Source organism: Taeniopygia guttata, chromosome 12 (genome assembly GCF_048771995.1).
Source record: "Taeniopygia guttata chromosome 12, bTaeGut7.mat, whole genome shotgun sequence".
Lineage (NCBI taxonomy): Eukaryota > Metazoa > Chordata > Aves > Passeriformes > Estrildidae > Taeniopygia > Taeniopygia guttata.
Genome location: NC_133037.1, coordinates 15,729,186 through 15,742,725, shown reverse-complemented (window position 1 = coordinate 15,742,725; position 13,540 = coordinate 15,729,186). Strand labels below are relative to the sequence as shown.

At 49.2% G+C, this 13,540-nt stretch overlaps 1 protein-coding gene across 9 annotated transcripts in view; it reads left to right on the top strand.

Moving 5' to 3' along the window:
• The window catches only part of DAG1 (dystroglycan 1), a 49,407-nt gene that overhangs the window by 23,579 nt on the left and 12,288 nt on the right, over positions 1 to 13,540 (top strand). For all 9 annotated transcript variants that reach the window (XM_072935001.1, XM_030283531.4, XM_030283533.4 and 6 more), the window contains exon 2: positions 10,404 to 10,813. In XM_072935001.1, coding sequence (XP_072791102.1) covers positions 10,532 to 10,813 — 282 coding nt within the window. In that variant the 5' untranslated portion in view covers positions 10,404 to 10,531. The remainder of the gene's footprint in view (positions 1 to 10,403; positions 10,814 to 13,540) is intronic.

Below are 13,540 nucleotides of genomic sequence, written 5' to 3'. Positions count from 1 at the left end.
CTGCCTCTGTGACATGGGAGCAATGCTGCTGCATTTCGCAGCTTTCCCATTTTATGTTTGATGGTTAAAGTTGGAACATTTCTATCTCCTTCTGCCAAGAACTGTTTAGAACAGTTTTCATGAGAAACATTAAAAGTTGGAGGTCCACAGCTGATGCCCTGGCTGCTCTGCATTAGTCACTGGGGGGTAAATATATTTAAATGAAGAGCTGTGGCAGTCTTGCTAGCTGAGTAATAAATCAGGGCTGAGAAACTCCATGAAGCTGAATTTTAATGCCTTGGCTTGGAGTTGCAGGGTGGGGTGGTAAAGCTGATGGAATGGTGGGATGTTTCTAAACAGAATGTGCCTGCCCTTAGTTACGCTGCCACAAAGAACGTAAATACTGCTGCATACACAGCTGAAGTGCTGAAAATGGCTTTTTGTTGGTGTTGCTTTCCTTGGTTCCTGTCTCCGCTTAATGTCAGCCGTCAGTGCTTTGTCTTCCCTTGGTAGCAGCAGCAGGTAGGGGAGAGATCCAAAGCTTTGTCCCCATTCCTCTGCTTAGTGCCTCAGTCCTGGCACTGTGGCACCAACCTGTAGGAAATTATAGTGCTTGAGCACTTTCAAGGACCTGCGAGAAATATTTCATTATATGAGGAATTTTGTGGAATACCCAGAAGGTGATTATAAACCCTTGGAATGTAGCCATGTCTCCACAAAGCACTCCAACCAAACAGCATTTTGAGGTGACTCTGAAACCTCCACTGACCCTTTCTTCTTTTCAGCTTTGGGTTTGGTGCCTGCAGCCCTCAGGCTGTGTGTTCTGGCACTGGAGCATCCCCTGCCCGAGCTGCTCACGCTTGGGTGCTCCTGCTCAGTACCATTAACAAAGCCAGTGCTTGCCTGGTGGCCACGGTGCCAGCACATCCTAGGGAAGCCCAAAAGCTGCTCTAGTGATTAAAAGAATGTGCCATGAGCCTTCTAATTCAAGTGTAAGGCCAGAGGTGTAGCCTCAGAAGGGTTTCCTTCAGAACAGGGTTTGAAAGTTTGATCAGGTTTCCTGAGAGGGTGATTTACAGAACTGCCCTCTTGTGTCAGTGTGTCTTTCATGTCTTTCACCCCTCTGGTAGCATCTGCTTGGGGTTTTGTACCTTATTTATATAAATTAAATAAATAAAAAATAGACAACTGGTAGGTGGAAGAGTTTTGGCTAAAAAGACACTGAAGCTCACTTCCCTCCTCTATGTGACCCATTCAACATGTAATGTACTCCAAAACTCCGGATTTCGTGCCTTGCTTGACCTAGGAGTTCATCCCTCAGGGCTTTCTCCTTTTGTAAGTACTCTTTAGTACTTGTTAAGACAGAATGTCCAGTGCAAGCTTCCCCTCCAATTAGGATATTCGTTGTTTCTTTTCCATGTGGATTCTCTGAAACCTCATAAGGGGTTTTGTTCAGCCTTTAATTCAATTAAGAAATCAAGCAAGAGATGTAAATCTTTTTAGCCTCATTGGTTTCGGTGCTCATGACTACAGCTGTAAAGAACATGTCCTGCACGGTACAGCTGAGCAGCTTGAGGGAGGGAGTGTTTTTCCAGGCTGAGGTTTCAAGTGCTGCTGGAGGTTTGTGGATGATTTTGTCGCTTTGGAGCAAGAGGAAAGGCTGCAGTCACCTGTCGGTGATGGTGGCTTGGTTTAAACCTGTTTCTGAAGCAGCAGAGAGCTCCTCTTTGATAGAAACCCACTTTCCAGCTCGGTGACTTCTATCAAAGGTCATTAACGGGTGTGAATTAGACTCGGAACAGCTGGTGAATGGTGAGTGATACCAGGGGACAGGACACACAGTGGTGACTGTCACACCAGCTGCTCCTGCACATGTCCTTTGGCACTTGCTGGGGAACAACCTGCCTGCTCAGGAACACAAGGTCGGGCTCTGATGCCTCGTAGTCCTCACATTTAAAAAGTGACATCTTGTGTTTTACTTCTTGTGTCCATGTGCTTTCTTGCCTTGTCTCCAGGTGCCCCAGCTGCCAGCCTGGTGTCCTCTGTCCCAGCTCTCCTGCAGGATGGGATGGCTTCTGCTAAAATGCTTTTCTGTGTTGCCAAGTTCTTCATTGCAGAATGAGTGACAAGTTCGGCATGATACAAAACTTTCCATATTAAAGAGAAAGTTGGAGTCAAAACTCCCTGTTTTATCTTGGTGCCTTGAGTTCTGGTTTTTATTAAACCTTGGGAACTTATAAAACATTTGTGCGTGTGTGTGTGCATGTGTGTATATATATATATATATACGCACATCTGTTGTGTTTATCTTCAAAATATGCATTTTTATGGCATTTGTATGGAAGGAGATCTTAGTCCCATCTTTTTTTTTTTCCATAAACTTTTCTAGTTTAATTTCCTGTGGATTTTACTACTACCTTTAGCTTACATTCCCTTAAACACAGAATTAAATATTAGGATTTTTGCATACTGTCACTTTGTTTTGAGAAAAAAACAGGAGTTATAAGCAGAGTTTTTAGGCACTTGCTCTGGCTGGCTGTGCACTGGAAACACAAGTGAAGCCAAAGCCACATTACAGTGTATGCCCTGAGGCAAACAGACCCTTGCTCTGCCCTGCTGCAGCTGTATATTTAGCCTATATGCCCTTTCCAGTAACAGCCAGGAGAAGATGCCTGGAGAGGAATGCGAGTCATCATTTCCATGAATGCCGTCCCAGGATCAAGTGATGCTTGAGCCAGAAGCACTGCCTTGGTAATTCTGCCTTCTATAAAATTGGCTGCCCCACCCTCTTTTTTTTTTTTTTAACCCACATGAAGTTTAAGCATTTCTGTTCATGACCCTATGGGATCCTTAAGAAAACCCATTTCGTTTGAGTTAGTTTGGCTTCTTGTCCTTCTATTAGAGGAGAGCGTGGGCTCTTGTTTCCCATCTCCCTAGTGCCCCAATGCATCCCACTTTGTTCTCTTCAAGCTTCCTTCAGGAAGGATCCATTTTATACCTTTGATTCCCATCAGTTTTCTCTGTCAGCTTTCTCTTGAGATGGGCCTGGGTCACAGGATGCAAGAGATGTGGGGTGGCATTGTTGAAGCTGTCCCTCTGCTTTGGCTTGTTGGTGGATGTTTATATCCTAATTTTTCCTGGCTGCTGGCAGCAAGTAAATGGCAGTTCTACCTGGCTGCAATGTTTGTAATTACAGGGGAAAAAAGATCTCTGAGGCCTTCTAAATACTTGGGAAGATAATATCTGAGTTTCCTTTCAACTGAATGCACATGAAGATACGATCTGAGTTGGCTGTCTGGGAATAGCAAAGTGGAGGAAGGGATTGATTGTGGTTGCTGAAACTTTCATCAAAGAGTCAGGAGTGTTGCCTAGCCAAAATCTGCAGCTGCAGGTCACTGCCACAGGTCAGGCACAGCGGACACTCGAGACATGGCTCGAGCACAGGGCAGGTAGCACCCAGAGCCTGCAAGGGGCCAGTCCAGCAGGGTGGATGAGCAGGGGGACATCCAGATGGTTTTCCAGCAAGTCTGTCAGGTCAGTGTGGAAGTGTGTAGTCGAGAGGCACCATACCCATCCCTCCTGCTGGAGACTGGGGAAGGTGCTGCCTCCAGAACAAGTCTTGCCACAGCATCTTGCAGAGGAAATGTGCTCTGCAGGGAAGAAAAAACATGCCTCAGCTGCCAAAAGGTATCTGGTGTACTTTGTGCTTCTGCTGCTGCTACTCTGCACTGCCCCTTGCACATACCTCAGCAGGAGTGCCCTGGCTGGGGGTTTTTGGGACTGCCAGGCTGCTTCCTCCCCTGCACAGCACTTGCTGAAGTACTTACTAGAGCATACCCTCAGTGCTTACCTCTTCAGGAAAAGAAGTTTTTTCTGGGAATAGAGTCCCCAGTTGGGGAGAGCAGTGTAGTATCTCAGCTTCTGGACAAACAGGTGGGGCAAAAAGGAAAACTAGACTCTTTTCATCTTTTCTCACTCTCACAGAGTGGTAATGAAGGTAGCAGAAAGCTTCCTCTCAGTGACAGGAAAGTTAAATATCTCAGTGCTTGCTCTAGCAGAATAAAAACTGCTGCAAGGTGTTGGTGGCGGTGACCACTTCCCGCACAAGTGTCACGAAACTGCCTGTGGCCTCTGGAACTTGAAAGCAACAAGTTAGTGACTGCTTGCAGGCAAGTTCCCCATCAACAGGAAGGTGCTGCTTATTTCCCTGCTCAGCACACATTTTTAGCACTGCTGTTTTGGGTTTGAGTTTGTTTTTTTTTTCCCTAGATTGTTTTTCGGCATCAGGGTTTCCTGTTACTGACACCAGATGTGCTGGAGACAAGCAGTGCAGAAATACAAGAAGGAGGAGGATGAAAAAAGCAGCACTTTTTGTGCCTATGTCCTTTGGGCTGGGTGTCACTTCTGAGCACCTTCACATTTAATGTGGTGACCATACACAGTGGGTACACCATGTTGAAATGAAGTTTTAGGGTGAAGAATTGAGTACAGCTTTGTTGGTACCTCCTGAGCTGATGGTGTCTGGGGTGACCAGGTATTGATGTCTGTGGGGGGAGACGCTGGAAGGGGCTCCAGGGGCCTCAGGAGCATTGATCTGAGGCTTCCCACTTGGACAGGTCTTTCAGGGTCCGATATCTGATCATGAGCTGCTCCTGCTTTGGTTTTGGTGCACACGTGGCTTTGAGCAGGCAGCTGTGAGTGCAGCATTAAGCCAGAAACTGCACGAGTTTGTCTTCCAGCCTCTGTGTAAGTAAGGTCACCATCCCTAGAAATGCCTGGTTAGTGTTGTGCAGGACAGGATGCTGTCACTGAGCAATGTGGAGTGGGGAGCTTTGTCTAGTGGTGAATCTTCTTGTCCTCTTCCTGGCCTGTTCCCACATGGCAGGTGCCTCCCCTGAGTCTGTGTGTGACCAGCGTGTCTCTTGGTTGTTCTGCTGTACATCCCTGTCTGTAACTCATCCTGTGTGCAGCAGTGTCTGGAGCTTGGGTCATCTGTGAATGTACATGGCAGAAGCCATTGAGGTTGGAAATAACCCCCAGAGGCGTTTGCTGCACTTCCCATAGCCTTTAACAGAGTCTGCTGGAAGGGCTGCTGCCTTTGTTTCAGGGTACATCCAGAGCGGGGCAGGCACAGAAACTCTGACTGTTTCCTAAATTTCATGCTCCAGGCTGTTCTTTGTACATACTACAAGTCAGGCTTGCAGGCTGGCATGCTCTTGGGCTTGAAGAGACTGTTAGTTCATAACTTGGTGGTGGGCTGCTGTGCCCAGACACCCTGCCCACGGGCTGTTTGACCCTCCTGCCCCCTTCCTGGGCTCCCTCAGCACGGCGCAGACGTGCAGGGAGCAGCAGCCGCCTGTGCCCGGGCCGTGCCGCCAGGCTGGCACCAGGGGTGGCTGCTGTCGTGTTTGGGAGCGGGCAGCACGTCCGGCAGAGTGCCATCTTTGTGTTGGGACGCTGCATTTCATCATTCCTTGCTGCCTTGGCTCGCAGGCACGTGATAGCTGACAGGACTTGCCCGGAGATCCTCCTGTGGAAACACGCACCGGAGATCTCTGCAGAGACAATAGCTCTGCTCTGCAAAGGTGCCCCAAGTCTTTGCAGCAGAGTTTGCTTCCTTAGAGAGAGAAAGGCCAGTTGCTTAGTGCTTTCTTTAATGAGGATATTTGTAAATAAGCAATCAGGTAAGTGGGATTCCTCCTAACTCCTACATATCTTCTTAACCAGAGTCAAGAATCGCATCACAGTTACTTGAGCTTTCTGCACACTCGGCTCAGTGGCATTAATATGCTGGTGGTGATTAATTACCGCAGCCCAGTGATGTGATTGTGTGCTTGAGCAATTGGATTAGATGCAGCTGGACAGAGACTTCACTTTCACTGGTTCTTGCTGAAGTGGTGTCACAATCGGCCACAGAGGAAGAGTCATTTCTAGGACAGCCACCCTCCTCTGGCTGGGATGCTTCCCCTGGCTCCACACCTGGGTCCGTGATGGGCAGAAGGAAAGGGCTCTGGGAAAAAGCGTGGCTGGGAGTAGCTACTTTGTCCTGCTCTCAGTCTTTCCTTTCAGTCCCATCTTCTGCCTGCACTGTTCAGCATTCCTGGATAACACAGGTGCTTTACATGTCAGTGGGTCTCATAGCTGCATGGAGAAGGAGCAAATTCCAGCATTGCCTTGACAAGTCAGCATCATATCAAATGCAGCATCATAACTGCACCAAGCAGGCCCAGTTCTGTGGCTCTGAGAGGGGGTTTGGCACTGGAGTTCAGGAATCAACCTTGGCACATGCAGCAAGCTCTAGGACTGAAGCAGATGTTGATACTGACTTTGATGTTTCATCCAACACTCTGAAGGCTTGAACTTAAGACCAAAAGAGCTCTCACAGAAGCAGGAGAATAAAGAGAAAGTCAGTTCTTTCAGAAGATCAGACAGAACGAAACATCCTGAAATTCAGGACTAACCTGAACCTTTGTGTTTGTTCTGTGAGACTGGGCAGTGCAGATCTTGCTGGAAGGAGGAGCACAGTGCCATGTAGAGAAGCTGGGGTGGTCTAGCCTTCCCTCATAACTGGGGAGTGCTGCCTAAGTCAGTCAGCTCTATGGCCTGATGCTTCCCAGAGATCAGCAGAAAACCACCTGCAGAATTCCATCTGTGTTTTGGTTTTGGCCCTGTTTTGAATTTGTGAAGCACTGAGGTTTTTGCTCCTGGAGAGCTCCAGTTCTGTGCCACTCACCAATCATGGACAATGACCCAGAATGCTGACTTTTTCCAAATACAGCTGGGATAGTTTCTCACTTGAGTCAGGGTTGTGCCCATGGTATTGCCATTGAGGTGGTGTGGGCTCTCAAACCAGAAGCACCAGGCAGGTCCTGGCACTTGTTCCTGCCTTGCTGCAGGTAGCCTTCACTCTTCTGCAGCTGCATCCAGACCCACAGTACTGGTGGCAGTAGACTTGCAGAGCAGCACTACTGGCTTTAGGCAGGGGATTCCCTATCCCAAAAGGTATTCAGCTTGCACTGATAGCCCATGTGGACCGCAGCACTGCAGGGCAATGCCTTGTACGGCTCTGCTGATAGGTGGAACCACCCTGCTTTTCCTCCTTCACACTCTGTGAGAGGCTGACAGTGTTTCAGCTTCTGTCCATTGTGTGGTGAGGTGGAGCTGTGTTAAGGTTTTTTTTTGGTGGTGCAAGTTTGTTCTTGGCTCTTCTGTTCGTTCTTTGTTATCAGCTACTGAATTCTGCCTATACCTCCTGTGTGCTCCACTCCTATATGCTGAGCCTGTTCTTCTGTGGTTTCCCTAAAATGAAACTGTGAATTTGCAACCTGCAAGTGTCACATGAGCATATAATGGCCAGTTGCTGGGCTGAGTGGCATATATGGGGCAGTGGTTGTTGACTGTTTTGATAAGTATTTCTGAAATAGGTGATGACTTCATCTTCCTCTCCTGCTCACCGCAGATACCAAGAACCAGTTCCTTTCTGCCCAAATACTCCTCTCCATCCAACAAAAACGCACGCCCCAGGCTGGATCACGTCATCTGGCTGAGCAGCACAGAGCTGTACCACGCTCATGCATGAGCCCCACTGCAGTGTGATAGGGCAGGGACTGGCCTGAAGCACCTCTCCAGGTGTTTTTACAGCCTTGTGCAGTTGTACACTGTGTGTCTGGCTGTCTGGGGTGTCTGTCCTCTGCTCAGGTGTGGATACTCAATGCAGCAGTGAGAGGGAGCCGCATTTCCTCGATAGCGTCTCAGCCCTATGGCAGCCACGGGGCTGCTGCCACATTCCTCCCCTGGCTACAAGTCTCTGATCCTGCCCGTGCTTGCCATACACATCAGGGCTTTCCAACGAGCAGCTTCCAGGAGAAGTATCATGGACAAGGTGTCATCACTACAGTCACCATGCTCCAGGCTCCATGGAGTGTGACAGTAGTTCTTTCAGCTTTGTAAGCACAGTGCAGGGACAGAGTCCCCTGATTTCCCATTGTGATGAGCAGTGACTTCCTCAGGACCTTTTGCAGGTGTCTTTGACATCTCTGTAGCTCATTCACGTGGCCTGTTGGATATTCTCCACCAGACATCTACTGTGGTACTCACTTACCTGCTGAGATAACTCTGTGCTCATCTGCAATCAATTGCAATGTGTCAGATCCTCCTCTGACCACACAGGGAGCTGGTAGGAGAGATGTACCCTATAGGGATTGTGACTTGTCCTTACCCAGCAGCCACTTCCTGAGGATAAACTCTGGAGTGACAGCTCAGGCACTTCTCTCTGGGTGAAGACCATCCTGTGCTGGTGGTTTTGCACCCAGAGGGTGGTGGGGCACTGAATGGGCTCCCCAGGGAATGGTCACAGCCCCAAGGCTGACAGAGCTCAAGAAGCATTTAGGCAAAGCTCTCAGGCACATGGTGGAATTCTTGGGGTGTCTTGTGCAGCGCCAGGAGTTAGGTTTGATCATCCTGATGGGCCCCTTCCAGCTCAGCAGAGTCTATGGGTCTGTGTTCCTTTGCCTGTGGGAAAGGCATTGCCTTCCTTGTTTTATCTGGTATATTCCCTTCCCCGTCATGTCAGACAGTTGGAAGCACAAGAGCAGCAGGGAGTGGGCTTTTTTGTAGCACTGACCTTCTTACCAGCCATCCTCCCATCTGTCTCGTGGTTCCCAGCAATGTTATCCTGCCTCTGCTGTCTCTTCTGCCTTTCACTTGAGACAGGTTCTCCACAGAACAGCGGTCAGATCAGGTATCTGCCTCGTGGATCCTGTAGCCAGAGGTTATTGCATTCAGCTCCTAATTCCCACTACCCACAGCCCTCTGTGCTGTGTCCTGGGCTCGTTTCCTTGGGGTAGGAGGTGTCAGCCCTTCTCTGTGTGGGGTTTATTGTGAAAGGCTCATCGAGGGATGCAGATGTGCAGGTCCTTACACGCTGCCTCTCAGCTTCTCTAGAGCTCAGGCTTTAGGAGGGTGAGCAACCAAACCTTATCTCTCCTGTTATTCCTAGAGCCTGCTGTGGTAGCCTTGGGCTTGGATGCCTACATGGGCAGACCTCTGCCTGCTTCTGCAAGCCTCTGGTGGGCAATACACCCTGCCTGGCCGCAGCACAGCAGGCAGCTGAGCCCTGCTGTGCTGCTCCAGGAGCTCTGCAAGGGCAAGAAGCAGTGGGATTTCCCTTCCCACACGGACTGGCTCCAGGGTCTCCTGGGACAGCCTGATCTGAATCATATGGTGCAGACAGAAAGGCTAAAATACATCCAACTAGGAGCCAGTGGTTGGAAGCTGTGCTGATTTGCTCTGGGAATTTGGAGCCACTTTTCTCTCAGCCTGGGAAAAAGGAGTTGGTTCAAGGCATAAGGGAACCCAGTGTTGTGTGCTCCTGGCATTGAACAATGTCTGCTTGGTCTGTGTGTCTGTCCTGCCATCCTGTGTAACCCACCACTCCACTCATCACTGCAGATTAGTTGCCAGGGGCTGTGCTGGCTGCAAACTGCCATACCAGAGTGGGCAGTACAACTTCCCTGGGGCCCCACATGGCTCTGTCCAGGAATCCATTGGTCTCCTGCAAGCAGTCTGTGAAGAGAAACATGGTGACTGCCGTGGCTGAATGCAGTCTGGAGGGAGAAGTAGCTGGGGAAACAAAGGAAATGATGGCCAAAGGACAAAGAGAAAGGAGATCCAGGGAAACAGGGAGGTGGTAATGATTGGGACGAAGTGAAAGAACAAAACAACAAAGTGAGGGAGTGCTGGAGATGTGTCTTGGCACAGTGTGGGCACAGGTGAGCTGTACAAGCAGGAGAGGGCTGGATGGCAGAATAAACCACTGTGTGCTTAGCTCACTTCAGTCTAATTTGGGGCTGCATGTTGCAGGCCCCCAGATCAACCCTGAACACACTAATACAAAAAGTTGGACCTGAGAGGCGACCTGGCTTGAAAACCAGGCTCATGGGTCGGAGGAGCAGAAGCATCTGTCATGTGTCAAGCCATTAGGATGGCAGCTTTGGACTTCCAAATGTTTCTTAGTATCTTTCCTACTGGGTAACTGACATTTAAATCCACTGATATTCCAGCCTGGCTTCAGCTCGCCGTGAAAGGTCAGCTATTAGTGTTGTGGTCAGTCTCAGCTTTGGTTGTATCTCCCCTGTCTCCCTACCTGTGGCTATCTCGGTATTCTGTGTCTCCAGAGCAGTAGAAACACAGCTGTGTGCATGCAAAAGCAGGATGCTCTTGTTTCTTTGGAGATGCTGCATGTCAGAAGAGGAGCTGAGGAACTCTCAAGCTCTGTAATGGTTGTGGTAACTTGCAGTTAAATCAAAAGGCACTGAGAGTAACATGGCCAGTAACCCTTTGCCTGTTGCAAGGTCACTGTGAGTTGACTGACTGGCTTGGGTATCTTAATTAATGTGCTGATAGGATTTCCTATGTCTAACCAGGTTCCCAGGACTCCTAGGATGAGGCTGCTGTGAAGGACTGGTGGATCCCCTGCCTGTGCTGTGGTGCCTGCATATTCCCTGTGATCTCCTTTCCAGCTGGAGCACCGTTGCCAAGGCTGCTGGGAAGAATGACTGTTGGATGCCTACTGCAAGCCCCTGTCCTGGGGAGGACTTGGCTCCCTGTGCTGCTGCTGGCAGCCTCTGCTCACTGCCACTGGCCCAGCGAGCCGGCAGAAGTGGTTCGGGACTGGGAGAACCAGCTGGAGGCCTCCATGCACTCGGCGCTGTCGGAGCTGCGGGAGGCTGTGCCGGCTGTGGTGGGGATACCCGACAGCTCTGCCGTGGTGGGACGCTACTTCAGAGTCTCCATCCCCACGGATTTAATTGCTTCCAATGGAGAAGTTGTCCAGGTGAGAAACACCATTCCCCAAGGATCGTTTTTAGTTATATTCATGCAGGATCGAGGGAGTCACCCCACTAATGTGCTGGGTCATGAGGGTGGCTGGGAAGCAGCCTTACAGTTTTGTAGGACTACAGGAGAAGGATTTTTATAAAAAATTAGTGTCATCTCATTGCAAAGTTTCTCTCTTCTGTAACAGAGAAGACTTCTCAGGGGTGACTAATTGAATTATTGAATTTGTTGGCTGTATTTAAACTATGAGATGCTCTGCCCTCAACGATGGGCACATTCATGAGGAGATGCTGCCCTGGGATCTGGGGAGCCACAGATTCCCTGGGAGTGCTGTTCAAGCTATGGGAGTTTGCTTCACTGTGGTAACAAAACATTTCCTGACAAACAGACTCTGTCCTGCCAGCGAGGTTTTGGGCTGCCTGTGACACTGTCTCTTCTGACCTTGCCCCTAATTCATCCCTTGGGAAAGATGGTAGCCTTTCCCCTTATCTGACTTAAACTCACACCGCTGGGACTGCAAGGACCTGAAAACTGTGTTTTGGAATCAGTCCTGAGTGCAGGAGAGGGGTAAAATAGCCCAGAGGAAGGTCGGGACATGGCCAAACACAGGTGTGGTCATTGTTAGTCCTTTCCTGGAAGGGTTTGCTTGGATCACGTGGAATTCAGAAAATTCTCTTCTTAAAAGATAGAACTGCCTTCCAGTCTCAGGATTTCTTTTCAAAGAGCATTATAAAGCATTATAAAAAGACAAGCTTCTGGTGTGTCTTAGAAGATCAGAGGGAGATGGAGAGAAGTCAGGAGCAAGTCTGACATCTGTTTCTCCTGGAAGGCAGGTTTGGTTTAGCTCTCTGTGCAGTCACACAATTACCCGAATCCTGATACGTGATCCTGCTGGCTCCAGCAAGGGTGCCAGACCACAGTGTGCCAGGGTGGGCAGAAAATGTGAAGAATGCAGCTGTTATGGACAGAGGGTCAGACAGGGGGAGGAGGGTGAGTCCCTGGCCAGAGGAGTCGGGGAAGGGGCCAGGCTGGTCTCGGTGACTCTGTGCTGACCCATGGCCGAGGTCCCTGCCCAGCCTCACCCACAGCCTGTGCTCAGAGCAAAGGGCACCTGTACAGCACCAGGCTGCCAGAGCCTGTGGTGAGCCCCAGATCTCATGTTACAGAAATTATAACTTTGGGTCGGATTTTGCATCCAAGTTGCTTGTTCTGGTGTTGTCTAATAGCTGCTTTGATGGCAGGAATAAGTGTCAGTATTTATATAACACCACAGCTTCCTCTGTCATCTTTTCCTGGCACAAAAGTCATCTGTGATAGCTCAAGTAGCTGCAGGAAAATACTGATGGATTATTTCCATTCCACCTGATGGCTTCACATTATGCCTCTGCCATGTAGGTGTGAGGTGTGTTGACCAACACCAAAAGCCTGGAGGGCCTGGAAGGGCCTAGGCTGCAGCAGGACCCAGCAGCTGCTGGTTGTGTGTAGTTCAACAAATTCTGGGAGCGATTTTCATGCTTATCCCTGGGTTTACCCAAGTGCATGTTGCATCTGTTCACCTTGAAATTGATTTTAGAAGTGCAGCAGGCTTTCACTTAGCTGCTGTCTCTGGAAGGGCTCTCCTTGCAGAGAATGCATGTTGGCTGCTGAGCACAGCTGACCTTTGCTATGGGGATTTGATTCTTGGCTAGTGAGAACTGCGTAGGCAATTTTGGGTGCTGGGATGCATTTTTGTTTTACTGGTAAGTTTCAGGGCACATTGCTCTGGTCTTTTTCTCAGGCTGCCTGGCATTTCTCAGCTGGACCAGTAAAAGCATAATACTTCTGAATCTTAGTCTCTGGTATACTTAAACCCTGAGAGGAAAGAATAAAGACTTCTGTTCCTTCTGAGATAGAGCAGGGTTTACAATGAGATATGTTTACCTGTAGTTTTTCCTCTTAAATTTTAAATAAATTATCTACAATTTTTTATTTAAAAAAAATGCTGACAATTGCTGTCCTGGAGAAGCCTGGAGAAAGTGTGATTGCTTCAATTCTAGATGATTCCCACTGATTATTTCTAGGATTGTGGTGGGGATCGCCTTGAAGCTCCTTCTCAGATCCTCTCCCTGCTTGTTAGCAGATTCCAGCCAGCTGTAGACAAAATACTTTTATCTGCAAACTCGGTTGTGGGATGGAAACAACGCCAGGCATGTGCAGCGTGGTGGAGGAGTGCCCCGCAGGCACGCACTCCTGCACAGTCAGGTATGAGCTCCCCAGCCTTTCCCTGCCACCCCCAAAGCTGCTGAACAACAGGTGAGAGTTTTATGGCTAAGGACAGAAGCAAGTTTATTTGAATGTGCTCAAGCTGCAGAGAAAAGAAGTAAAAAACTACCACGTGTCTTAATTTCAGAGTCTGTTTCCACATTGCTCAGAGCCAGCTGCCTGCAAGGCACTGGGGCCATGGTAGCACCCTTCCCCTGTGCCTTGTGTTCCCAAGCAAGTGTCTTACTCAGGCACTTTCATGTCCTCTGAAAAGCAGCTGGAGCTTGCAGGTATTCCAGCTGTTGGATTTGGCAGCAGGTCAGTCCAGATGCAGTCCTCTAGCTTCCTCACTACAGCAGGGCTTTCTGGCTGTAAGACTGCTCTCCTGCTGTCTGGAGGTGGTTGGAAATTAAAATTCCTTGCTGTGGCTTCCTAAAAGGCACCTTGCACGCCTTTCTGTCACATTTTGACATCAAAACATTGG